The 27,810-nt window shown below is 40.4% G+C and overlaps 2 protein-coding genes and 1 pseudogene across 4 annotated transcripts; all 3 read left to right on the plus strand.

Moving 5' to 3' along the window:
* The first annotated feature begins 762 nt into the window (after positions 1-762).
* On the plus strand, positions 763-2,962 carry LOC145482455 (uncharacterized; annotated as a pseudogene).
* Positions 2,963-4,438: 1,476 nt separating this feature from the next.
* Positions 4,439-9,527, plus strand: LOC145482779 (uncharacterized). Its single transcript, XM_081461407.1, has 2 exons — positions 4,439-6,504; positions 7,709-9,527. Exons 1-2 carry the CDS (start codon positions 4,764-4,766, stop codon positions 8,824-8,826), a joined length of 2,859 nt encoding a protein of 952 aa, XP_081317533.1. The 5' UTR covers positions 4,439-4,763; the 3' UTR covers positions 8,827-9,527.
* Positions 9,528-10,233: 706 nt separating this feature from the next.
* On the plus strand, positions 10,234-22,290 carry LOC145482799 (threonylcarbamoyladenosine tRNA methylthiotransferase-like). Of its 3 annotated transcripts, none has more exons than XM_081461435.1 (12): positions 10,234-10,388; positions 10,839-11,131; positions 14,794-14,975; positions 15,783-15,831; positions 15,959-16,079; positions 16,552-16,655; positions 17,215-17,381; positions 18,232-18,377; positions 19,645-19,825; positions 19,933-19,995; positions 20,192-20,275; positions 21,161-22,290. In XM_081461435.1, exons 2-12 carry the CDS (start codon positions 10,861-10,863, stop codon positions 21,461-21,463), a joined length of 1,671 nt encoding a protein of 556 aa, XP_081317561.1. In that variant the 5' UTR covers positions 10,234-10,388; positions 10,839-10,860; the 3' UTR covers positions 21,464-22,290. The 3 variants fall into 3 exon arrangements, with proteins under 3 accessions (XP_081317561.1, XP_081317562.1, XP_081317560.1); XM_081461436.1 differs by having other exon boundaries at positions 10,242-10,339; XM_081461434.1 differs by lacking the exon at positions 10,234-10,388 and having other exon boundaries at positions 10,411-11,131.
* The last annotated feature ends 5,520 nt before the right edge of the window (positions 22,291-27,810 follow it).

A 27,810-nucleotide genomic window follows, 5' to 3' on the forward strand; every position in this document is an offset into this window, starting at 1 on the left:
GAAAGAAGACGGAGATCTAAGGCTCAGTACGACAAGCGGGTGTCGGCGCCGCTAACCGAGTTCTCAAAAGGAGAAAAAGTGTATGTGAAACCTAGGCCTACGAACAAACACCAACCCTGGATCTATGGGGAGGTAATTGGAAGACCCGCACCAAGGTCCTGCCTCGTGAGCACAGCAATGGGACCAGTCCGGCGAAACCACGCACAAATCAGAGAGGCAAAGGCAGAACCTGCAGTGGGCAACTATGATGAAAAATTGGACCGATTGGAAACTGCATCCCTACCATCTGAAAGTGGACAAACAGAGGAAACGGATCAGCCGTTGGACCAAGAGCCTACACCGCCACCTCGCCGTTCAACAAGAGAACGTAGACTTCCCTCACGATTCAACGACTTCCTTATGGAATGAACTCTTTAATGACTTTCTTGCGGAGATGTAAAGACTTTGTTTACATGAACACTTTAGTTTAATGACTTTCTTGCGGAGATGTAAGGACTTTGTTTACTCATGAACAGTTCAGAGAAATTATGTTTAGGTCCACTATATAATGGACATTCTATTATTGATTTTATCTTCCAAAAGGGGAAAGGTGTTACACTATGCACATTCGCTTGCACCTTTGTATGTTTTAATCATATGCACTTGCACCTTAATTGCACTATACAACATTGTCACGCACGTATCCAGATAGCATGTATTTATTACTTGCAGCAACTTAATAAATTCAGTTTTGAATGTGTTACCGAACTACAAACAAAATAAATGCCGAGAGCGCAGGTTGGATGTTATATTGAACAAAGATTAGAACGAAAAATCGCTTCTCTAAGTCAGTATCTCTTAATTTGCAAGCTTTGAATCGTTGCAATTACATTGTTCATGGTGGTAAACTGCTTTACTCTACAAATAATAATAATTTAGAAACCTATAACTGGTACAGTTGAGGTGGTGCAGGAGCCAGCTTATAATGAGATCACCGGCGAGATGATTAGAGAAGCGGCACTAAGAACTAAAGGCACTGGAGGTCCCTGGAATGTAGATGCAATTGTCTTTCAAAGGATCCTTTGCTAGCAAGTCATTCAAGAAGTCTGGCTCTAATTTGTGCGACGCTCTCGCAACTCTGACCCGCCGATTGTGTACAGAATACATTGACTCCGCAACTATTCAGCCGATTCTAACGAGTCGTCTTATCCTGCTGAATAGGTGTAACGGTCAGTCAATAGGAGTGGGCGAAGTAATTAGAAGAATTATTGGAAAGTGCGTGACAAAGGTGACGAAACAAGGTATACTAGAGTCGAGTGGCTCGCTTCAGGTTTGCGCTGGACACAAATCCCGGAGTGAGGTAACAGTGCACGCAATGAACAGTTTATTCCAGCACGAGGAAACCGATGCAGTGCTGCTGGTGGATGCGTCAAACGCCTTCATTACACTAAACCGAGCCCCCGCCCTTCATAATATTAGGGTTCTTTATCCAGCGTTAGCTACATTTGCGATCAATACCTACCAAGATCAAGCACAACTATTTGTAACGGGGGTTAAAGAGCTCATTTCTGCGGAGGGTACTACGCAAGGCGATCCCTTAGCAATGTGCATGTATTCCCGCAGTCTACAGCCGCTCATCACTCGTCTACAGGCAGCGAATCAAGCCAAACAATGCTGGTTTGCAGGTGATGCGACAGGGTGTGGATCACTACAGAACATCAGGGTGGATGTGGTGGGACGAGATGACGATGGCTGGACCGGATTTAGGGTGCTATCCTAATGCTGGAAACGCCGGCTTGTTGATGAGGAGGAGACCGCTAAGAGCATCTTTGAAGAAACAGTAATTAACATCACCACAGAGGTACAGAAGCATCAGAGTGCGGCGCTGGCATGGGCTCCAGGTCCTATCTTGAGCAGTACGTTAACGGTAAAGTCGAAGAATGGGTGGGGCAGGTGACAAAATTGGCTGACCTTGCTCTGTCGTAGCCCCAGTTTTGCTACGCAGCGTTCACTTTTGGATTAAAGCACCACTGGACGTACTTTCTCAGAACTCTGCCTGATATAGAAGATCCACTTGCACCTCTGGAGAGGGCAATAGCTGATGCCCTAACACCGTCCATTACAGGTCACAATTATTGTACACAAGCTGAATGTGAGCTGCAGGCGCTGCCAGTGAGAATGGAATGGGAGGCATGGGACTAATAAAGCCGAGCCAAACAGCAGCCTTAGAGTGTGCAGCATCAGCTAATATCTCTGGTCCACTAGCCCAACAAAAAAAATCACGAGCGCTTGAGCCACAAGAGGAAAATGAAATACACGCTGTGCAAAGGGAGATGCGACAAGTGAAGAATCAGCATCTGAAGGAAAAACTTGATGAGGTAAAGGGCTCGATTTCTGGAAAAACTTTGAGAGCTCTCAACCTTGCCACTCAGAAAGGTGCTTCTAGTTTGCTTACTGTTTTGCCAATTAGCCATTTGATTTAAACTAGAGTGAGTTTTAAGACGCTGTAAAACTCAGGTACGACTGGGAAGTTCCTGATACGCCCTCTGTTTGTGTTTGCAGGGACATCTTCAATGTGGATCACGCTATGATATGCAAACGGGGCGGATTTATCATCCAACGCCATAATGAACCGAGCGATTTGGAGGCGGAACTGCTTCGTATGGTATGCAATGGTGTCGAAACCGAACCAGTTTTGCAAGACATTACAGGAGAAGAGTTGAATAGGGGAGCCAACACCGCCCCTAATAGGCGGCTGGATATAGTTGCTAGGGGATTCTGGGAGAGGCGGAGGTGGGCTTTTTTTTTTTTGATGTCAGAGTTTGCCATCCGAAAGCAGACTCCTATCGAGATTTGGATCCAGACCAGGCAGTACGAAACAGAGAAGCGCCAGTACACTAGCCGTGTATTAGAAGTAGAGCAAGCTACATTCACGCCGTTAGTTTTCAGCACGACAAGTAGAATGGCAGTGGAATGTAATCGATACCATTATATACTGGCTGAGTTAGTTGAAGGGCGAAAGCTATGCGACTACCATGTCATGGATCAGGGCACGAGTGTCTTTTGCGCTGCTGAGATCAGCACCACTTTGCTTAAGAGGTTCGCGCGCTTCTAGGAGAGTCCACTAAGAATTGTCAGACATTGACTTACGATATTGAAAAAAGGCATGTAAATATTCGTCAAGGCACCGAGAACGCATTTCTGAGAAACTCTAGTCGAAGCCGGGAATACCGAGCCAAGAAGTGTTTGTAATTTTTGTAGTTGACATTAATTGTGCTTAACACGATGTTTAGACTACTCATAAAGCAAGTTTTTTTATTAGGTTAATTTTTTTTTTGGTCACATTCTCTGGACGCTGAGCCATTACATTGTTTTTCACTTTATGTAATTTAGAACAAGGGATTGATACAGTCTCCTTATTATAGCTCGTAACTTAATAATTTTTTCAATACTTTATTGCATTATTATTAGTAGTAGTGGTAGTAGCAGCAGCAGTAGCAGCAGCAGCAGCAGCAGCAGCAGTAGCAGTAGCAGTAGCAGCAGCAGCAGCAATAGCAGTAGCAGTAGCAGCAGCAGCAGTAGCAGTAGCAGCAGCAGCAGTAGCAGTAGCAGTAGCAGTAGCAGCAGCAGTAGCAGTAGCAGTAACAGTAGCAGTAGCAGTAGCAGTAGCAGTAGCAGTAGTAGTAGTAGTAGCAGTAGCAGTAGCAGTAGCAGCAGCAGTAGCAGTAACAGTAGCAGCAGTAGCAGTAGCAGTAGCAGTAAGAGTAGCAGTAGCAGTAGCAGTAGCAGTAGCAGTAGCAGTAGCAGTAGCAGTAGCAGTAGCAGTAGCAGTAGCAGTAGCAGTAGCAGTAGCAGTAGCAGTAGCAGTAATAATAATAGTAGTAGTAGTAGTAGTAGTAGTAGTGTTTTATTTTGTTCGAAGCAAAGAAAGATACCAGGCGCTGTTAATTTGTGCCTTCTTTCGTTGTGCCTTGCAAATTGATCCCGAAATTAAAAAAAAAAATGACCCGCACACAAAAAAGAAAGGATATATATATGCAGAGGATAGAAGTTCTACAAATAGACTTGAAGCAAACGCGAGCCAAATTGTTATAGTATTATTTTCGATTCCGATTTCATTTTAGTTTACGGCAGTTGGGGCGTTTGTGCATTCTCATGCTTCTTTTCATCGTGCAGTGGATTTCTTAGAGCAAGTAGCCCTCAGCTTACCCGGCCTAATGCATCCCCAGGGGCGGAGAGAAGAGGGACTAGGTACCCATACTTCAAGTATTCTCAGCCCAAAACAGCTCTTAAATGAAAATTGCTTTTGTGGGATGAGTTTCTGAGAATATCGTGCAATTTGCTTGATGGACGTCCGCCATCGTGAGGCAAGCGTTCTAGTGGGTTAATAAGACGGGAATAACAAGAGATAACGTTTGGCCTCACATGGTCATTGGCTGGTGTATATTACTGGGAGGTACAAAACTCTCAAATCTAAAAGAAAAAGATTTTGAGAATTAAAAGTGGGGAGAATCATAAAACAAGAGTACGGTCCTTACGAACCTATACTTTTTGTACTCCTTGCGAGCCTATTATTTATGACGGAGTGTTCTAAAATTAGTTCCATTGTTCTAATTGGTTAGCTCGATGCTAAAAATACCTTACCAGTCAAGAAAATTATTGCACCACAGCAAGAAACCCAAAATGGCGGAAGAAGACGTCTTTATAAGCAGTTTTGGAGATGCAAGAAGTTATTTTATCTACAGGGTTTTTGGGAAGCTCAAACGCGTTAAAAGAAGCAAAACATGGGCTGGAAGGAGAATGGAAAATATGGCGTCTCCACTGGCAGAACCGTTCGCTCACCTTTTGCAAATGCCGGTGGGTTTTCGAGCAGTGTTCCTGGGCGCGAGACGGAGTATTTACTCAAGTTTACAAGGGGTACAGAAAATTTGTCCAGCACTGAATTGGACGAATTCCTAGCGGCGAACGATATTGATGATGGCCTTGGAGATTTCTCCGAGTCGTCAACAGGGCAACTGACAGCTGGAAGCAGTGTCCATCTTTCGAGTATTTCTTACTCGCTAAAGAAACGAAAACGGTGGAGGTTGCCAGATCTCGACAGAACTGGCTTAGAGCTGAAAGATTCCGCGGACAGGCCAAGCGTGACCTTCATCCATCGTCGAGTGCAAAAGAAACTCGGTGCAGATTGCATCGCAATCGAGAAAACCAAAGAAAATGAAGTCTTTACGCCCCGAGAGCGCAAGTACACTCGAGTACAAGATCTCCTGAAGAGGTGTGATACAAGCGAGGTGGAACCAGAGGTGGGATACGAGATTTCCTACCGATATCCAGCGAACGAATATCCTGAGTGTGGCGAGGGTCATGGTCATCGATATCGCTGGTCGTTTCAGTGGTCTCTCTCCAACCCGCGCAAATCTCGATTTAAGAACAAGGGTGTCAAAAACAAGGGACACCGTTGGGACCTGTACTCTGACGGCGAGATCAGAAGTGAAAAGATTGCAGATGAGGAACCCTGTGAAACAATTCCTTCTGAGGCAAACGTTGAAAGCAATGTGAAGATGATGGATGCCGAGTTGTTTCGAGAGTTGAAGGCCTCAGAGGAGAGATCTTGCTCCAGTGCTGCTACAGGCTTCGACCTTGGTTGTTACATTGAAGAACTGTCTAAACACACGGGAGTACATCCTAAAGGCAGGAAACCACATCAGAGATTAAGTTCAGCATGCAGCAATCAAGATCAGTCAAGGAAAAATTCATTTAAATGTGGAAAGAAGAGTGTGATTTATGTTGATCCAGAACCAAGCATCGACCCATCTCAGAATCAGGATACTGCAAATTCTTCACCATCCACTACGCCAGAACCTCAAATATTTCAGCCAGAGAAGAAGGCAGCAGTTACGCTGCTGCTAAATGCTGACGAGGTGAAACCAGAGAATCTCAAAGCTCAGTGGAATGACTTGTACACTGAAGCAAACTGTCTTCCCAGGAAATTCACTATTGACTTGATGCCGCTGCTCGCTACTGAAGGCAGCATCACCAGCCAGTCCTACTGTTTGCTATTTGAGGTGACAAAGAAGAACAACAATGGGTTAAGCTCTGTAGTAACTGATGTTAGCCTCCACTGCACAAAAACTGAAGACTTCAATGCTGACAGTAACTCTTGCAATGCAAATTCAAAATTCCGCTCTGAGATTGAAGGTGTGAGTCAGGGTGTCTGGCAAGTGAGCAATGTAGTGGACTGTGCAGTGTTTTGGCTGCAAAATTCCTACCAGCCTTCACAGTACCCAACATGTAAATCAAATTCCGGAAAACGAGTCAAAACATCGAGATCTGTGGAAGTCCTTGGTGCTATGTTTGGGTGGAAGTCAAAGATCTGCACACAAAGGGAGATAAAATCAGAACTGAAGATGAAAATCAAGGAACAGAGTTTACATTGCCTGAATGACGAGATCCACACCTGCTCTGAAATGGACGATTTGAGGGTAGAAATACTGGACACGTTCTGTGGTATTTGCTACAAGGAATTAGGTAAGTGGTTTAATACTGATAATTTTATTGGAGGTGCTGTGACAATTTTAAAAGTTAACTGACACTGTCTGTATCCTTCATTTGAAACAGAATATTTTGTGCAATCAAAGATTTTCAGTGTAATCTACACTGTTCAGGCAGACAGTCATGCACTGTACTGTATGTTGCAATATATCCACGTGTCCTGTTTTGCAAACCTTGTCACACTAAATATTATTGGAGGCTGCCATGTACGTGAGCCCACATACTGTATGTTTTAAAAAAAACAAACAGCATCTTGCTTACAAATTAGAACTCGTCTGCAATGTTCCTGCATGTGCATGAAGAGACGTTTAAAAATCATTGGGATGTGTGTGCATGGTTAAACTGTTTGAATGGTAGCTCAATTTAAAATGCAGAATTAACAGCAATCCTCCTGTTCAACCTCTGATGAGGGGTTAAATACAGCCCTCTGGGAGATTATGGTACCATACCCTTGGCTTCCTATAAAAATAATTAATATAATAATAATTATACATTGTATGGTATAAAATATGCATGACTTTAACGTGACAATAATATTTATTAATAAGGACCTTTTAAAACAAACAACCGAATATTAAAGTTAACAGCTGATGTTTCGACATCATTGTGACACCACTCTTGAAGCAAAGTGAATAAATTAATGCAAAGATTTGATTTCTATACTTTTTAGAGTCTTATACGAAAACTTAAACCATCTCTAAGCATGTAGACCAACTCGATTCACACAAAAGTATGCACTTGAAGAACTTGTGAGCCTTTGTTATTGTGCTAATTTTTTGAGACACTTAAAGGTATACTTACTGTAGAACTGAAATCAAATCTGCACATTCATTTGTTCAGTTGACCTTGAGAGTGGGGTCACAATGATGTCGATACATCGGCTGTTAACTGTAATATTTGCTTTTTTATAATGTTTATTATGACATTACATTTTACCTGCATTTCTTGATTAAAAAAAACTCTTATTCCTATCATTTCCTTAATGGATGGTTGCTAAGTTCAATTGATTTAAAGATTTTGTTTCCAAGATGCAAATAAAGAAAATGAAATGGATATAAATCTTTGAGTCAAATGTGACATTAAAAATTCTAGTGTCCACAAATTAAAGTGTAGAGTTTGCATGAAGTTGAATCACTAAACATTTAACTAATTGCAATGTCTTTTATTCTTTTCCACCCAGATACATGTGATGAAAGTGCTCTGAAACATTGCCGCCATGTTTTCTGTAATGAATGCTGGGAAGTCTACCTTAAGACGCAGATCAGCCTTGGGAACACTGACCTAAAATGTCCAGGATACAAGTGTGATGTCTGCATTGATGATGTCACCATTTTGGCTTTAGTACCTTCCTGGTATAACAAATTCCTGTCACAAAAAATCGACAAAGCTCTAGATACCAGTCCAAAATTAAGGTGGTGCCCATCTACAAAGTGTGGACGAGTGCTTAAGGTAGCTGTGTCAGGTGCCATGGCCAACTTAAGGAACAGTCCGATGCCAGTGGCTTGTGAGTGTGGTAAAGTTTGGTGCTTCCAGTGTGGCAGACAGGCACATTGGCCAGCACCATGTTCTGTGGATGAGAAATTTCGGGAAGTCACCAAACGATTCTTGGATGAAATGGAATTGAATGAAGATGACCTGATAACCTCAGTCATGGTCCGAAATTGCCCTCACTGCCATTATCCAATTGAAAAGCATCTGGGATGCAATTTCATGTACTGCATCATGTGTCAGACGTCGTTCTGCTGGGAGTGTTTGGTGCCCATGAGCAAGCACAAGGATGGCTGTCAGCGACACGAGCAGTCCAAGGAAGTCGAGTTAGAACTAGCCAGCTCAAGCGCTAATCGCTTTGCAAAGTACTTTTCTCTATACTGCAACAGCAAGAAAGCTCGTTCCGGCATAGCTTTGTCTCATCAAATACAGAGGCTGCGAACTGTGGATAAAAGCATAACATGTTATAAGAGTATCCGCTCAACTCATGGTTACTCTGATGAAGTGATGGAGAATGTGCTTCAAAGCGGTTGTTCTGAGATCCTCAGGAGTGCTGCAGAGTTTAAGTATTATGCACACTTAACACTTGAGGGTGCAGCACAGATGGCCATTGTGTCAAAATCCACATGCAGAAGCTTGAAACAAGACATGGAACGGTTACAGTTTATTATGGAGAAAGTAGAAGAATTAGCCAGATCTGACATCACACAGCTTTTACGTCAGAAACGCTTGAGTAAATTGTCTGCCTTCCTGAATTGTGGGAAGAACTGTGTCTTCACAATTGGACAGGTCCTTGCCAGTAGGCATTAAAAACGTACATTACTGTAATGGTTACAGTATATGTAAATTGCACAGGTAAATTGCAGGCACATGTGCAGTGAATTAAACATATATTTTACCAGTCAGTGAGTTTCTAATCAGCAATTAGATTATGAACTCAAGATTTCTACCATGTAAATACTCTTTAAAGACACTTTGAAAACACAAAGAAATGGCCACAAGTTTGTTAACAACTGCATTCACTGCTAACTCACTATTTACAACAGAATGTAACTATCATAAGTAGCGTAGCCAATCAGAGAGTGGTGTTTGTGACAGAATGCTAGTAGATTTATGCTAATAGTGGTGATTAGCATATACATGTACATGTATGTTCATTTTCTCCTTGCATGAACCAATTATTAAGTCCATCAAGATGGGTTATGAGAATTAAGGAAATAATCACCTATGAAATTTTAACAATTTATGTCTGGTGTACACTTATACACCTAAAATACAATGCAGTTCGTAATTATAACTGAAATTCTTCCATTATTTTTGAGAATTTACTTGCTCTATGTCAGTGCAATCATTTGACATGCTGTACAAAGAATTATGGGTATTTGAATAGTAGCTTTTGAATTTACTGTGGTTCTTTTGAAGCCACTGTTAATAGAAATTAGTCTTTAAATCAGTTGTTTGCCTTCGCCTCACTTTTATGTGACATTCTATTACAGTTATTACTGTGATACCATTACCTGAATAGACTGCATGGATAATAAATCAATAGAGAGTCAATTATAACTGGTCCAGACAAACAATTCCAGTGGTTAAACAGTAAGCCACATTCTTTGAAGAACCAGTCTTCATTGGGAAAACTAATTTTATTATCCATAACTGATCTGATTGGGCAACTACACTGTACAATCACTGAAAAGAAGTGAAACCGTGAAAGCGTTTGGAAACCAACCTTTGTACCCAGGGTTTTTCCCTTGAAATTTCAATTGTCTCGGTTTCCCGGATTGTTGTGCCTATCAAATTTTAGTTCCTGGGGTGGAAGAGGGGTGGGGTTAACTACCCACGGAAAATTGACTTGGCGAGCCTTCCCCTCGGTGAGGATTTTGATACTTAGGTGCGGTCCTAACCTCCTGTGCCGACGCTCTGAGCTCTTCACGTGACGAGTGTCATGGAGGGGGAGGGGGGCAGTGGGGGGGCATACAGCATCTGCATAGGGGTGACTCTGTCAGGAATAAGTTACCCAATGGATGGGAATTTTTGCATTTACCAGTTGCACGGTGGTTGGGAATTGGTCTCTAGTTTCCTCGAAAATGTCAATTCCCCGTGGGCCTTCCCGTTTTCCCCACCATGGGGTATAGGTACATAGGAATACGCGGTCAGCGCGGAGTCTGGTGCTTTCTTCAGGAAATAGTCAGCGGCTTGCATCGCGGGCTTTCCAGCGTGGCGCAACAACATGGCGGCGAAATATTGAAGAATTGTTCTTCTTTCGGGAAGGAATTGAACGAAGTTCTTCCATCAAAAGATCATGTGAAACCATAAAGCGATGGCAAGGAGAAAACTTACGTGATAAAATTTGGTGTTAAACTGTGTTGCATGTGAGTACTATCCAGTCTTTTCACGCGACATTTCTCGTAAAGCTCATTGTAAGCTAATTTCAAATTACATTTGTATGCGTTTATTTGTAAGCTTGATGATTTCCTAGAAGTACAGGTAATTGTGAGGAGATCATTATAAAGTAGATGAGAGGTAACGCTCGGACACTGTGTATCTACCGGTCTATACCTTTGGATTGACAAATGTCTTGATATCAGTGATGTTTGTCCGATCTTGAACCTCCGATCCACTGCTCGAATGAAATTGTACACCGCATGCATATCATTGTGCCTGCCATTCATATTACAGGCATTTACATGACCATCTTCATACTGTATATGCATGAACATGCACAGGCTTCGTGATTACAATATTTTATTGCAAGGACTAATCCCATTTTTCCATCAGCCTTACTGTCTCTTTCTCGTACTAAAAATATATATTTTTCTCAGAGCAATAACCTTCACATGCAAAATGCCATCTTGCGATTTGGAAGTATGCGACATTGAAGATGCCATAGGGAAAGATGACCTGACACCTAATGATCGCATCACTCCGCGAGGTGCTGTCCTTCCTAAGGCAAGAGTTAGATCTACAAGGAATGGCGTGAACGAAACTCCAGTAGGTGACAGCATTATACCTGGCACACAGAAGATCTATGTCAGAACCTGGGGATGTTCCCATAATAACAGTGATGGTGAATATATGGCAGGGCAATTAGCAGCCTTTGGTTATAAAATTACAGGTACTGTGATCAAAGACAAATTTTAAACCCCAAATGTCTAAAGCATACATGTACATGTAAAGACAAGATTATGTCAACTCAGATCATGAAGCAATGTATGGTCAAACTATTGATTAATGATTTTCAACCAAACCAGAGAGATTTAAATGATAAAGTACTGGTGGCCATGTAATATTGTTAATGTCATTCAGTATGGCGGCAATGGTGGCACATGAAAACCAAGAATAATGGGTTGAGTGTACACTGTACACTGTGAATCATATGAAGAAGCTAGTCATAAAAGGGGATAAGTGACGATTTTGGTTGCTTTTCTTTTTTCTTGCTCCAAATTGGCTGAAGTTTTGCATGTGGTCTTCAATGTAATAGAAAAATGTGGTTCTGTATTTTTGTCGCTGGTTTTTGCTTTGTTTTCGAGTTAAAACGTAGGCAAAAAACTTGGCTTTTCCTAGCCATGTCTTTAGGAGTTTGTTTGTTGAACAGCAAACAGGCAGACTGTTTATAGTGTATGAAGTCAAAACCAAATCCCACAGCATATAGAGCGGAAATCTGGGAACGGATTGTTTACACCGGTTATTGTGACGTGAACACAACACGTGAATCGATCGAGCGTCAAACGAAATGCCATCAAACAAAAAAGAGATGTGCCGCATTAGAGCTCTGTCAACTAATATCTTAAGCATTGTTTTAAAGTACCTTGTGTGCCTACCTGGTGGTTGAGAGGCATCATAAAGCCTCGATAAACCCGTAAGTCATCAGCATGTTTTAAAGAATCAAAATGTGTTCTGAAACTTCGAAGGCAGCTGATATACCGTAATCGTGTTATCGGCGTTCGAAGTCAGATCGAGCCAGGTAGCAAAGTCCAAGAGCAGTTCTTGCCCAAGAAAAATACCCTCTGGTGAGTTGTGGCCCATTTGCCAAGCGTTGCTAGCGTCAAAGTTTGGAAAGCGAGAACTGGTTTTAGACTTATAAAATTTGTCTTGTATCGACCGCCATGTCTTCCCGCGCACGAGGTGTAAAGACCCTTCCCGGCATGCATTGCGATTACGTTCTGCGGACGTTTCTCGAACTGGTAACTAGATTTAAACATAATAATGGCCAGCAAGTGGCGATCGATTGTAACAGATCTGTGATCCAGTTTGCGTTGATTTTATTTCAAATCGGCATGATTTGTAGTGTTTTGAGCTTCTGGGATCAGGGGACATGCAGATGTATGGAGACCCGTACGTTGCGCAGAAGGGTTAATCTGTTAATCTGTCAGCCCTATTTATAGAGCGTTTTCACGTGGAGTCATCAAATTCTTAAATCCAAAACTAAACAGCCGCCAAAGTTGTTATCCTCATCAGGCATAAGAGGTACCAGCGCATTTTAACTTGGAAGTTATGGCGGTGCGTGACATCAAGCTACGATCGCGTTTGTCGAAAACTATGTTTTATCTCGTGATTTTTTAGCCATTGAAGACGTTGTCGTATTTGAAAAAGTGTTTATTGAAATGTTTATTTGTTTCATTTTATTTTTATTTACACCTTTTTTTGACCTGAAATCAGCATTTTTGAGCTTATACGTTGCGTGAAATTACCATTTTCAGGAGCCCATCATGGGCTCCTACCATTTTGCTGTTTTCTAAGTGAAACCAACATCCTTGCCGTCACGCGTTAAGGTCAAATTAACATTTTAACCTATTTAGACCTGAAATCAACATCATCGAGCTTATGCGCTGCGTAAAATTGACATTTTGCTAGTTTCTAAGTGAAACCAACATCCTTGCCGTCACGCGTCAACGTGAAATCAACATTTAAACCTTTTTTGACCTAAAAGCAACATTTTTGAGCTTATACGTTGCGTGGAATTGACATTTTGCTGGTTTCTAAGAGAAATCAACCTCCCTGCCGTCACGCGTTAACGCGAAATCAACATTTTAACCTATTTAGACCTGAAATCAACATCATCGAGCTTATGCGCTGCGTAAAATTGACATTTTGCTAGTTTCGAAGTGAAACCAACATCCTTGCCGTCACGCGTCAACGTGAAATCAACATTTAAACCTTTTTTGGCCTAAAAGCAACATTTTTGAGCTTATACGTTGCGTGGAATTGACATTTTGCTGGTTTCTAAGAGAAATCAACCTCCCTGCCGTCACGCGTTAATGCGAAATCAACATTTTAACCTATTTAGACCTGAAATCAACATCATCGAGCTTATGCGCTGCGTAAAATTGACATTTTGCTAGTTTCTAAGTGAAACCAACATCCTTGCCGTCACGCGTCAACGTGAAATCAACATTTAAACCTTTTTTGGCCTAAAAGCAACATTTTTGAGCTTATACGTTGCGTGGAATTGACATTTTGCTGGTTTCTAAGAGAAATCAACCTCCTTGCCGTCACGCGTTAACGCGAAATCAACATTTTAACCTATTTAGACCTGAAATCAACATCATTGAGCTTATGCGCTGCGTGAAATTGACATTTTGCTGGTTTCTAAGTGAAACCAACATCCTTGCCGTCACGCGTTAACGCGAAATCAACATTTTAACCTATTTAGACCTGAAATCAACATCATTGAGCTTATGCGTTGTGTGAAATTGACATTTTGCTGGTTTCTAAGTGAAACCAACATCCTTGCCGTCACGCGTTAACGTGAAATCAACATTTAAACCTTTTTGACCTAAAATCAACATTTTTGAGCTTATACGTTGCGTGAAATTGACATTTTGCTGCTTTCTAAGTGAGATCAAAGTCCCTGCGGTCGCGGCGGGCCGATCCTTTGTTATGATAAACCGAGGCGAGACTTCGACTTATAACAAAGGCTTGGCTTGGTTATTATAACAAAGGATCGGCTCTGTTTATCATAACAAAGGCCCGGCTTCGTTTATTTGCAGCCTCGGCGGGAAAAGGGTGTTAGGTATTTTAATCAAAAGTGAACTTTGTCGAAAACGTTCCAAATTTCACATAGAGTTTTGTTTAGGTATGTTTAGCAACGTCCCGTAGTTTTTGCGCTAAACCTTGCTTCGTTTTCAGGATATTGCGTATGCAAAAAACCACTCGGTTTTCCTAGCGGCGTCTTTATAAAGCCAAGCAAAAACCAGCGGCAAAAATACAGGAACACGTTTTTCTATTACATTGAAGACCACATGCAAAAATTCAGCTAATTTGGAGCAAGAAAAAAGAAAAGCAACCAAAATCGTCACTTATCCCCTTTTATGACTAGCTTCTTCATATGTGGTTTGCAACCATCTTGAAAAGTTAAGGGAAAAAAAATTTCTAGTTCTTTGAAGTATCCTGAATATTGAAAACTGTTTGAATTAGACCACCGGCCTTTAAAAGGCCATTCTATTTTGAAGAAGTTATGTTTTCCTGCTTCAAATGTTCTTGAATCTAAACCAGAAGTTGATAAATGTACATTATACTTGTTGTGTCATGGATTTTTTTTTTCTCCAGTCAATTGATTTCAAGTTATTTCTTTTATTAACAAATGTTGAGTGTCCTTTGAGATTTGTCCTTTCATTGAAAAGTCCATGAAACAAAAAAAAATATATATTTTCATTCATATCAAATGTGTTTGTATGAATGTGTGGTCATGTTAATTCAGTTGTCCTGTCACCTTTATTATTGATTAATAGTTTTGTCTTTTTTTGCCTTTTCTTTTTTTTTTGTCTTTTTTTTTAGACGACTCAGAAGCAGCTGATCTGTGGCTTCTTAACAGCTGCACAGTAAAGAACCCTTCGGAAGATAACTTCAGAAATGCAATCAAAAGGGCACAAGAACTGGACAAGTACTTGGTTGTGGCCGGCTGTGTACCCCAAGGACAACCCAGGCACCAGTCAATCAAGGGGATCAGTGTGATAGGGGTATGTACCTTCTAATACATATTAATAAAACGTTACAGCATTTACCTAAAGGATTAAGGACTATGCAAGTGTGCATGAACTCTGTTTTACTTGTAAGTCTCAGAAACTCTGTAGACTTTGCTGTTGCAGTTACATGTAGTTGTTCACTGGCTTTGTCATTGTATTGGTTAATTCAGATCGAATGCATGTACTCCCGGTTCAAACTTGACTGGAGTTTATTGTTTTGTGTCATTTGGGATCACAGTGTCTTTCTCCAGCAGGTTCAAGGTCTGTTTAGGTACAGTCTGCATCGGGCTAGTGGCCCCTACATGTGCATACATGTACAGCCAAAGCTTATCTTGGTTTTTGTGGCTTGAAGCAACTCAGGTCTAGTTCCCCTACCCCCTGGATGGGATGCTAGTCCATCGCAAGGCTACCCCCCAGCATTACATTTGCTGGTTCCATTTAAGTTGTATTAATGCCAGGGATTCTTTCACCACCAGGCAGGGGTTGTTTGAAAGGTGGATAGTGCTACATTGTAACCATTAGATAAAATTACTAACTATCCAGTGGATAGCGTGGTTTGTTTTCAAATTGTCAACACTTATCCACTGCATAGTGATACATGTATAGCTCATAGATACGTGTAGTGCCAGGGGTATATAAAATAATGGTTTTCAGGAATTGTAAAACAATTGACCCAATGCAGGAAAATGTTATGATATACATTTACGCTACATCGTATACATTGTAAAATGAGATGGTGGAAATTTTACTCTCATCATTTTCTGCATTAATAATGATTATCATACGCAACGACAACTGTAGGTGCAGCAAATTGACAGAGTGGTGGAAGTTGTAGAAGAGACTTTGAAAGGTGAAGTTGTTATAATTTTATTTTTGTAATCTTTTACATGACAAGTTTTGTGTACGGTGTGTTGGTGTAGTTTTATTTGTGGCTGATTTTATTACTGTACTTTAATATACGTTGTAATTATTTACAGGTCACACGGTTCGACTTCTTGGTCAAAAGAAAGTTGCTGGAAAAAAGGCTGGAGGAGCCCCACTTGACCTGCCTAAGATTCGTAAAAATCCCCTGATAGAAATTATAGCTATAAACACTGGGTAAGTGTCAAATACAGGTAATTGTACATAATCTCCAAACCTTATTACATCACAGTTTTAGCCAGGAGAACTTCAGGGGTTTCATTAAGGGTTGGGCTTCAGGCAAATTGACTGGCTGTGATGATGATTTTGGCTGCCTGGTTTGACTATCTATATGAATGTTACTCTAAGTTATAAAGAAGTTCAGTTCAAAAACTTTCGCCCAGCTGCTGAAAATATCAGTGAAAACCTTGGGAGTTGAGCCCACAGTCTTCCATGTCATGTTAAAGGCAAACATAATATATGACTAATTGGCTTATTGAACTAATCCTGAACAAGAGATCGCTACATGCTTGCACATGTACGTGTATCATTGTATGTAATCAAAGTTCAATTATTGTTTATGTGCTCAGTTGTTCATTACAGTATGTCAAATGAATACACATACTGCAAATTGTTCAATTACTTATTTTTTTCTTTTTTATTGATGTAGCTGTCTAAACCAGTGTACTTACTGTAAGACAAAGCACGCTCGAGGAGATCTGGGAAGTTATCGACCTGAAGAGATTGTGGCGAGAGCCAAGCAAGCTTTTGAAGGTAAACCAGCGTTGGAAATAGCCATGTAACATTGTCCATTTATTGTTCTTGTACATTGTATTTTTGTCTATGTTTGACGTTTCTTAGCAAAAAGAAGAAGCTCTTGTTAAGATGTAGGGGCTGACTCCAAATTGAAAGGTGTTGATTCAAGCTTAGTGGATCATAAATGTGTTGTGTTTTTGTTCAAGCTACTGACAGTTCTTTTACATTACCTCTTTCCACCATGGAGCAACCTGGTACATGAATGTAAATTATTTGAGGCAACCTGTCATGGACTAGTCTCCGATCTAGGAAGTTTAGCAGACTAACCTGGAAGTCAGAAACTGGTGCAACTAGACACTAAAAAAGAGCTCTTAATAGAATTTCTTACGTAAACAATGTTGACTTTTTCAGTCCAGCTCATTTCCTCCCCCTAATAGAGAATTAACTATGCACATAGTTTATAGATCTATGGTACATGTTTGTACTTTGTACATGTATGCTCATTGTGCAGTCTTACATACTGTGTGGTAAATTTTGTGTTAGCACCTGATTGCATTCTGTCCATTGCTTGTTTCAGAGGGAGTAGTTGAGCTGTGGCTTACAAGTGAAGACACAGGAGCTTATGGCAGAGACATTGGCGTGACGTTACCTGAGTTGCTATGGCAACTTGTGGAGGTGATTCCTGATGGAGCTATGATGAGGATTGGAATGACGAACCCACCATACATTCTGGAGCACTTGGAGGTAAGCTGGTGACAGAGTATGTGTAAACATGTTAACAGACTGGGTACAAACGTGGAGATGCTTTCTTCTTGACTTTGTGTGTATGTTACAAGTCAGGGGTTTCAGGGTGGGCACTGAGCGACCTGACCAGCTGTTAGGATGATCTTTCTTTCCACTGGTTTGACCATCCAGAGGAAAGTCTTTCTTGTAAAGATGTTCAGTCCATACAATTTTGCCTGCCTGTCAAAACCATCTGCCCTCCTGCTAAAAATGTTAAAGAAACCCCTGTGCTAGTTTATGTTTTTGTGTATGCTACCATGTATGCATGGCTAGAAATGTTCAGAATTACACTTACATATAAAATGAGATCTAGCTTACATGTATCTCTTTTGTTCCAAATTTTTGAGTTACAATTATAAATTTGTTACAAAGTAGAATTTGTCCACTTATGACTGCTACTTTTTGCAATAGTTTTACTCCTTTGTCCAGTATTTGTTAAATAAAACTTTTTGTCAGCTTAATTGAAGCATTGTGTCTTCCATACACAATTGTACAATCATTTAGACCAGAACATACAGTAGGGACAAGTGATGAAAAAAGACCTTGTTTACTGAATTTAAGAAGTGTGTCTGTATCAGACAGAAATAATGCAGAGACCATGAGTTGTCACTCAAGGCTTGGTTTAATGATTACACATTCAAGCCATTTACCCTGTTCAAGATTTTGGTTAAAAATGAGGTCGGTCTCAGGGAATGACTTGACAAGTACACGATCCTCATGAAAACTGTGAAAAGGCGGGAAATGTCTGTTCATTCCTGGGGCTTGCTGTCTTTTCTGGAACAGATTGTCAATGTCTTTCTTTTGTCCTCAGGAAATGGCAAAAATACTAAACCATCCTCGAGTGTACAGTTTTCTACATGTTCCAGTTCAGAGTGCATCAGACAGTGTGCTCGCAGACATGAAAAGAGAATACTGTGCTGACGACTTCAGACATGTTGTGGACTTCTTAAAAGACAAGTTAGTGGTGTATCCAATTGTATACTGAAGTAGTCACTTTCATTTATAATTATATATCAGCTCAAAATCCGATAAAAGCCTGCACATGGCTATTTGGTTAATTTTGCAAACAGTAGAAAATATACTTTTTTAGTTATTAATTTGTTTAGTGTCCAAATTAATAAGTTATTTGGACAGTTCCACGTGCTATGTAATTTATGGGTAGTGTGACTACGTTCTAGTCCAATTTAGAGATAACTGAATTAAGAAAAAATTCTCTGACTGCAAATTGGACTCAGTCTTTACCTTGGCCAGGTTGGGCAACCGTTGAAATTTTTTTTTTTTACATAATTATTATTATTTTTTTATTAGTTATTTTTAAAGTGGACAACATGTTGTTCTGTTACATACCGTAAATCCTCGAATTAGCGCCCGGGGCGCTTATTTCAAATTTAGGAGAAGATTGGGGGGAGGTGGGGGGGGGGGGCGCTTATTCAAGTGGGCGCTTATTTAATTTGTCCCAAATGGTTGCCTGACATGATCATTTTGATACATCATCAGCACGTAAACAACAACAAAAGCTATTTATCGACATAAAAAGCTGATCCTATTAAAGTTTAAATCGTGGCACCGTTAGTATTTAACGTGTTCAACGTGTTCAATTAACATATTCACAAACTGAAACAATGTACAAATCTAATACTACACGATGAAAACTATGCAGCCTTTGTTGTCTCAGTACTCGTACACAAAATGATTATTCGAGGGGGGGGGGGGGGCTAATTCGAGGATTTTCGGTATACAAAGTGTATAAATAATCTATGTAACTTAATGTCTGCCCATTCTTTTTAGCCCTTATGGTTATTTTGGGCAGGCAATACTCTATACTAATTTAATGTTTATTGTAATTATTTTATAAATTGTGAGTACAAATAAATGGTTGTTGTTGTTGTTGTTGTTGTTGTATCTGAGCATGGTCATTTAAGGGCATGTACACATTACTGTTGTGGTCGGTAGGCAGATGTCCACTAACTCATCAACCTTCATTTCCTTTGACCAGCAGTCAAGCTTGGGTAGTAAGAAACAAAGACCCGAACTACGAGATTGCTGAGTCATGGTCCTGGCCCTGGCCCTATTAAGCAAACACTATGGTACATGAGTTGAAAACAAGTGTAGCACAATTTTAGTCATGGCAGGCTGCAACTCTCATCTCTTCAAGTTTTTGCAATGAAGTGCAAGACTGCAGCGGTAGAAGTAATTCATTTAATTAGTACATGATTTTTTTTAGGGTGCCTGGGATCACCATAGCAACAGATGTAATATGTGGCTTCCCGACGGAGACATGGGAAGACTTTGAGGAGACAGTAGCATTGGTGGAGGAGTATAAATTCCCTAGTCTGTTTATCAACCAGTTCTACCCTCGCCCAGGAACACCTGCAGCAAGAATGAAGAGACTTCCCACAGAAGAGGTGCCTTTGCATGTATTACAGCATAACTGTGTTTCAATATTTCACTAATTTAAAAGTATTTTCGTGACATTAACAAAACTAACTTGTTTGTTTGGAAAAATATTTAGGTGAAAAAGCGAACAAGGGAGATTTCTAAAGTGTTTCACAGCTACCACCCCTATGATCACAAGGTAGCTATTGCTTTTTGTTTGTTTGTTTGTTTGTTTGTTTGTTTCGTGTTTTTCCTCCTTCCTCCCCTCCCCTCAACCTTGTTCCCAGGGGACCCTGGGAACGAAGTTGCCCCCTTCCTACCTCGATTTTGTTTCTTTCCTGCCTGTCATTTGTTGACTAACCAGTGTAATTTTGCTTCCATTTCATATCTTAAAGGTTCGTGAACGGCAAACAGTTCTGATAACGGAAGACGCAAAGGACCAAGCTCATTTCGTTGGCCATAACAAGTTTTATGATCAAGTAAGTCACGATTGATGTATGTCTTGTTTGTTTCATAGTAAATGGTTTGAACCCAGGAGTATCAGTAGTTCGTATAGTGTGATCGTCCGGGTGAGGGTAGTTCTGAAAAGAACTGTTGTTGGTGACTGACGTTTCGACGACCTGAGCGGAAGTCATCTTCAGAGTCAAGTGAAATGACTCTGAAGATGACTGCCGCTCAGGTTGTCGAAACGTCAGTCACCAACAACAGTTCTTTTCAGAACTACCCTCACCCGGACGATCACACTATACGAACTCTTGTTTGTTTGTTTGTTTGTCGTTTTCTTCCCTTCTTTCCCAAGCCGTGGATGTCAATTTCTCTAGTTGTGGCACTTTTTGCAAGAAAACGGGGGCGACGTGCACCGTTACAAGGCTCTTTATAATAAGCCAAACGAAACAATAGGCAAAGAACATAAACAATGCCCCAAGCCCTAACAACAAAAGAGGTGCAGATTAACAAGAACGAATCAAACTAGAGGTTTTGTCTTGAGCTACCGAGAAAGCGTGCGTATTGGGCTAACAAACAAACGAATAAATCTGGCCATTTGACAGATTTTCAGTATCATTGTAGTGTTCGGCGTTTGTCGTCCATGTCGTCATCGAGATAGTCGACCACTTGCCGTCAACATCGGTCGTTTTCGTAAGCTGTCGGCCGACGTCGGCCACTTCGGTCATTATTCGTCGCAGGTTTCCGCTCGTTAGCCTATCATAATCGTCGAGTGTTGCTAAGACGAAATATATGCAGTCTTGGAAAAAACATTATTTTCATTTGAAAGGAGCTCTTCTTTCACATCGTTCCATCTTTCTACCGACGATTCCTTTCTTTTAATATATGTTGCTATTTATTTTTCCTTTCCATATCTTTAGGTCCTTATTCACAAGAGTGAGGGTGACCTCATGGGTAAGATGGTGCAGGTAGAAATAACGTCGGCCGGCGAACACTTCCAAATGGCGCGCGTCCTGCGTGGTAGCGAGGTTCACTCACCCGGCCTGGTTGAGCCGCTACCAAAAGGTGCGGTCAGTGGCGTTCGTAGTGAGGTCACGCGCGAAAGTATCGCTCAGAAACAAGAAGGCCCTTGGAATCAGTGGACCAAAGCCGCAGTGGTCGTTCTATTGGCAGTTGTTCTAGCTGATGTGTTAAGACTTTTGTATTTATGGAGTAGTCAGTGAGATTAAGTAGCTCAAATGTAGTAATAATATTAATAACAAAAACGACACATTGTATTTTCATGTTGTAAGACATACAAAACTGGTTGAATGGTTATTGTGTATTCTGTGATTTAACATGATAAACAGACACCTTAACTGGCAATGCCTTTCTTTTTATTCTCTATTTTTTCTGTCTCTATTGTAACTCTTTTTCCGCCTTCTCATCATCAAGCAGATTGGCCCGACATCATTACTTATTTATAAGCACCGAAGGGCAAATTTGGATGCGAACTCGCTTTGAGTAGCCGAAAATAATTGAGAAAATGCCGTTATTTGCCTACAGGGGACTGACAAAGTTTAAGTCACACCTAGCGTTTTGAACCCCTGTATGTGCATTTGTAGCCCCAAAATACGAATTTTTGTGAAGTTTTAAGTCTATCCTATTGCGTTCGCAAATTAGGAGCAAACGAAAGTCGGGAGAAGGTACAGTTAGGACAGTATAATGACAGCGTCATGTATGTAGTATCGCCTTACGACTATTCGCAAGGTTCTGTGGCTCCTTGTATAAGGTAAGCTTATCTTCGGCTTCCTGAACTATCAACTCGCAAATCTCGAGCTCGTAATCTAATTGTTAATTATGAACAGCTAACTTGTAAAAAATGTCTTTTTTCAATCAATTCGCTCCCTTGTTAAACCGTTTTCTTTCGTTATTTGTTGTTCTCTAGCATTATAAAGAAAATAAAAATTACAACAAAAAATTACAACAATGTTTAAAAAGAAAAGAAAAAACAAAAAATGATGCCGGGACCAGGATTCGAACCTGGGTTACTGCGGCCACAACGTAGTGTCCTAACCACTAGACGATCGCGGCGAGCCACGGAGAAGGTGGATGAATTAAAGAGGTAATTGTTTCAGTTTTAGACTGTATAACTCGTAGCAGGTGAATTCATTACCAGTCTCTACGCATGACTGTGTTAGTGGCTCGCTGATTTGAAGAGCTCGTAGGACGAGGCGTCCACATGGAAATTTTGGGATAATTCCTTGTGAGGGCCACAAGGAGAGAATTTTCGCGTTGGTATTTTTCCAAATCTGCCTCGCGTTGCGTGTTCCTCTTATTTTGGAATTCCCCGCCCGAACACCTTATGCATTGCACACTCCACTCGGTCCAATTACTATCACTAAGAAACTTTGGAGAATTCCAAAATTGTAATTGGATACTGTTACTGGACACCCACGTGATTGCAGACCACTTGGGGGACAACTAGACGCTCTAAAGAAACAGTCTGAGTTGATTTTTTTTTTAGTTAAGGTCGAAAATATTTTCTCTGCATCTTCACAAATTCGTGAATCAGATTTAGGTGGTTAATAAACCATCTCTGAGTCTTCAACAACCAATCACAATTGATTTTATAATTTCCCCCACAGATACGGCGACACGAATGCGATATCTTTTTCTCAATCAATTCACTCACTTCATTAAATCGTTTTCTTTCGTGATTTGTTGTTCTCTAGCATTATAAAGTAAGAAAATAAAAATTAAAACAATTACAACTGTTGAAAAAGAAAAGAAAAGAAAACAACAACAACAACCAAAAAATAATGCCGGGACCAGGATTCGAACCTGGGTTACTGCGGCCACAACGCAGTGTCCTAACCACTAGACGATCGCGGCGAGCCACCGAGGAGGTGGATGAATGAGAGAGGTAATTGTTTCAATTTTAGACCGTATAACTCGTAGCAGCTGAATTCATTACCAGTCTCTACGCATGACTGTGTTAGTGTCTCGCTGATTTGACGAACTCTTAGGACGAGGCGTCCACATGCAAATTTTGGGATAATTCCTTGTGAGGGCCACAAGGAGAGAATTTTCGCGTTGGTATTTTTCCAAATCTGCCTCGGGTTGCGTGTTCCTCTTATTTTGGAATTTCCAACCCGAACACCTTATGCATTGCACACTCCACTCGGTCCAATTACTATCACTAAGAAACTTTGGAGAATTCCAAAATTGTAACTGGATAGCTGTAACTGGACACCCACGTGATTGCAGACCACTTGCGGGACAACTAGACGCTCTAAAGAACCAATCTGAGTTGATTTTTTTTTTAGTTAAGGTCGAAAATATTTTCTCCGCATCTTCACAAATTCGTGAATCAGATTTAGGTTGTTAATAAACCATCTCTGAGTCTTCAACAACCAATCACAATTGATTTTATAATTTCCCTCACAGATACGGCGACACGGATACGATATCTTTTTTTCAATCAATTCACTCCCTTCATTAAATCGTTTTCTTTCGTTATTTGTTGTTCTCTAGCATTATAAAGTAAGAAAATAAAAATTAAAACAATTACAACTGTTTAAAAAGAAAAGAAAAGAAAAACAACAACAACAACAACCAAAAAATAATGCCGGGACCAGGATTCGAACCTGGGTTACTGCGGCCACAACGCAGTGTCCTAACCACTAGACGATCGCGGCGAGCCACCGAGGAGGTGGATGAATGAGAGAGGCAATTATTGGAAGTAGTAACTATTCCCAGCAGGTACCGGCACACAATAGAGTTGATCCGTCGCTGTTTTGCAAAGTCAACGACCCAGATCTTCAAAATTAATAAGGAGTAACTAATGGTGGGTTATCAGACGACTCGATTGAATAGATAGCTTTATTTTGGAGTACACGGGAAAGACAAAGGAACTGATCCTCGAATAGGCTTTGATAGATTGTGCTGGGATAATTTTTGACATTATTCGTCAATGCGAGCATACTTTTCATCGATTTTCTGACAAAAAAAAAAAAAAACTGATAGCATAATTTGCACCTTTTGGCCAGTTTTGCAGCACAAAATTGTCATTTACTGATCATGCAACCAATTGTTTTGGCCCGAGATCAGTGTTCAAGGCAAATTTAAGTAACACAATAATTTTTTGTCTGTTTATTGTCACATTCATGGGACCTGAGTCCCACAGGAAGTGACCCAGGACTCTTTCCATAGACTCAACGCATGCGCATAACTAGCTCGGCTACCCAGGATGCGTCCGCGACAGCGAATACATATAGTGACTGCATACGGTGAGGTACACGTGTTTTCCATTTTCTTGTTTGTTGTATAGTTATTGGTGTTCTTACCAAATTTAAAACAAAAAGTAAAAGTATAATTTCTGCATTTGTTTTTTTCTAAAATTACCATATTTTACAAAAACTAGCATAATCCTTAGCATAATTTTAGAAATATACGAGCACTGCTAGTAGCATATCATGTCACCTTTGCGAGCACAACTTATCAAAGCCTATTCTCGAATACCCACTTTGAACTTCCTCTGTGCCCAAGTATTGATTTTATTTACCATTAAAGTAAATTTTCACAAGTAACACCCTTTATTTACCTTACCTTTACCAAAAAGAGCACACAACTTTCGAGGTCCTTTCATTTTTAGACACAAACGTACATTGCAAAGAATGGTGATGACTTCCAGCTTGAGCATGACTTCGAGGCTTTGCATGACTAGGCAAATTGTTCATACCCCTCCCCGTATGGTGACATTGAAAGCGCACCTCACTAAGGTGGAATTGTTCCCTCCTGGAGGACACAAAAAGAATTAAATTATCCGGGGTATACCCGGGGTGGTGTCCATGTCTAGATTTAATCGATAAATGACATCATCATGACCGATATTGAAAACATCGTTGAAGGCCAACCAGAAAAATGTACGGGATACGGCATCAAGTACTAACATGAACAAAATGTATGAATTGAAATGTGAGCACCAGCGGTAGGAAAATGTTACAGTTTGCTTTTCCAATTTTTATCCCGTTTATGTAACTGGTTTATACTAGCTGACATTTTGCTTGGGAACGAAGATGAGCTTAATTTAATTAATTCTGCTAAAGTTTGCTTGTCCTCTTTACTTCTTTTTTCTCATCAGGCTCTTTGACACTTCTATAAATATATATTATTAGACGAAAATGGTCAATGACTTTGCATTTTAGTTTGCAACTTTTTCACTGCAAAACATTACCGGTCTAGATGCCGGTCTAGATGGGAAAATATAGACCGCTTACAATATCGATTTCCGCCAATCAAATTCGTGAATTTTGTAGTTTCCGGTCCTCGTGAGACAGAACCGTATAATAAGTCGAATTAAGTATCTTAAAAATACTTTGACTTTTAAGACTGTTACTGTGGTTGCTCTCACTTATTTCAGTGAGCTATGCTTCCCTCTTACCCTCTTCATCCCCCTCCACTCCACTTCCTCGCGTTTAAAATTGTTCCGATCCGGCTCAAGCCAGGTTATTACTCTGGGGGAGAGGAAGGGGGTTCGTACATAGACAATACTATTATTGAAATCCTTTTTTCCATTATGGTTATGTTAATGCAATCAGGAGCTCTGCTTCTAGGCTTGGCTAACTCTGTATCATATTTATGTACAGAAACCTGGAAAAATCTCCGACGGAATGTGAGCTCAATTGTAAATTTATGTCCATCATTAATTTCGATGGAAAAAATGCAGAGTAAAAGCAAAAACGATAAATTTTATTGACAAGTTTTGGTAATTGACAAGCATAATGCAAAAGAGTTTTTAAAATACAAAATAACACATACCAGATGATACAACAGCAGCAGTGAAGGGTATGTTGATAGGTACAAGTTAAAAGGGCTTAAAGCAAATATTACGCATGTCAGTGTAATGGCAAGAGATCCGCGCTGCAGATAGGGATGGAAATACTGGGTTGGTAATTGACAAGCATAATGGTAATTGACAAACATAATGCAAAAGAGTTTTTAAAATACAAAATAACACATACCAGATGATACAACAGCAGCAGTGAAGGGTATGTTGATAGGTACAAGTTAAAAAGGCTTAAAGCAAATATTACGCATGTCAGTGTAATGGCAAGAGATCCGCGCTGCAGATAGGGATGGAAATACTGGGAAGCTGGTAAAGGAGATAGTTTAATCTCAACGGCTGCAATTCTCCTACAGAGTTGTCAGGAGTTATTTTGGCCACATACAAACTACCTTTAAATGGTAGGAGACCTGAAAATAACAGTTTAATAAGATAGAAAAACACCAAAGAGGTAATGATAAACCATAAATGGATAAGGATGGTTAAGGATGAGGAAGATTAACACGGATTACAAACGACGAATTTGAAAAATTGAGGCTAAACTTTTCAATATGTGATATGCGCAAACCGTGGCGTGGCTCCTTTAAAGGCTATCCTACTGCTTTCGAAAATTAGGAACCAGTGAAAGTCGCGAGGAGGTACAATTAGGACTGTATTCTTGGCTTGCACTGTCATGCAGTAGAAAAACATAATTCGAAAACCATTCAGTGGATAAAGTCAAAAAATTGTGATGTTGTAAGAGATTGGAAAAGAAGGCACTTCTGCAAATTTTAAGTCTGCGTTTTCGCAAACTTCAGATATTCGTCGAAATATTTTGCACAAATTTACAGAGCCCAGTATGGAGCTGCCATGTTGGTGTACCTCTGTGGTAGACCGACATGATGGCCGGAAAATAGTATCACCATACGACGTTTTGCAAGGTTGCGGCTGTGGGTCCCTGTATTAAGTTAGCTTATCTTCGGCTTCCTTAACTATCAAGTCAGAAATCTCGAGCTCGTAATCTAATCGTTAATTATGAACAGCTAACTTCTAAAAGATATGTCTTTTTCAATCAATTCACTCCCTTTATTAACTTTATTAACCAAAAATGCAAGAGTTCGCCTTTGCAGCCGAAATTTTGCTCATTCCAGACGCATAGGTCAATTGGATAGATTCATAGGGAAAGAAGAAAGTTTGAAATCAAATTGTAGTTTTCTTTAACCCTTAAACTGGCAAATGTACTCAAATACTGTTCCCTTTACCGTTAACTCGGTTTTTTGGCTGCCACTACCCTGAATTGGCCTCAACATTGTTGAAAAAGCGATTTCTTACCGAGCAACACGATTTTCCTGAGGATTAGGTACCAAGATGTACAATGTTTTACATTGGATCATGCTGGCCTGATCCGATTTTGTTTTACTTAGCCTTTTCCTTTCCTTTTTGTCGCCTTTTTTTACCCTTGCTAGCTTTTGCTCTTCATATCCTTTCTGACAGCCCCAAAAAGGTCGGTGTTGTTTATGTTTGAAGTCTGGAAATGGAACCTTGATCGATTTTAGGTTGAACGGGCCATTTCACCACCTATTTTTCACCAAAGCCTGCTCGCCTTTTTCTTAATTAGCCACGTCAGAATGCCGTTGATATCCAAAACGGACAGTTGTGCGGATAGATCTATCCTAACTCTATTATCTGCTTATCAAGAATAACCTATTGACGCCTAAATTGATGACGCCACAAGTGGTAAAAAGTGCATGACCCCTCAGCGTA

This window comes from Orbicella franksi, chromosome 3, assembly GCF_964199315.1.
Source record: "Orbicella franksi chromosome 3, jaOrbFran1.1, whole genome shotgun sequence".
Lineage (NCBI taxonomy): Eukaryota > Metazoa > Cnidaria > Anthozoa > Scleractinia > Merulinidae > Orbicella > Orbicella franksi.

Excerpts from the sequence above, each read along its gene's own strand:
- LOC145482779 (XM_081461407.1), top strand. The coding sequence starts at position 4,764 with ATGGGCTGGAAGGAGAATGGAAAATATGGCGTCTCCACTGGCAGAACC. Across the intron at positions 6,505-7,708 it reads TATTTGCTACAAGGAATTAG|ATACATGTGATGAAAGTGCT; the intron begins GTAAGTGGTTTA and ends TTTTCCACCCAG.
- LOC145482799 (XM_081461434.1), top strand. The coding sequence starts at position 10,729 with ATGAACATGCACAGGCTTCGTGATTACAATATTTTATTGCAAGGACTA. Across the intron at positions 19,996-20,191 it reads ACCACCCCTATGATCACAAG|GTTCGTGAACGGCAAACAGT; the intron begins GTAGCTATTGCT and ends CATATCTTAAAG. Across the intron at positions 20,276-21,160 it reads ATAACAAGTTTTATGATCAA|GTCCTTATTCACAAGAGTGA; the intron begins GTAAGTCACGAT and ends CCATATCTTTAG.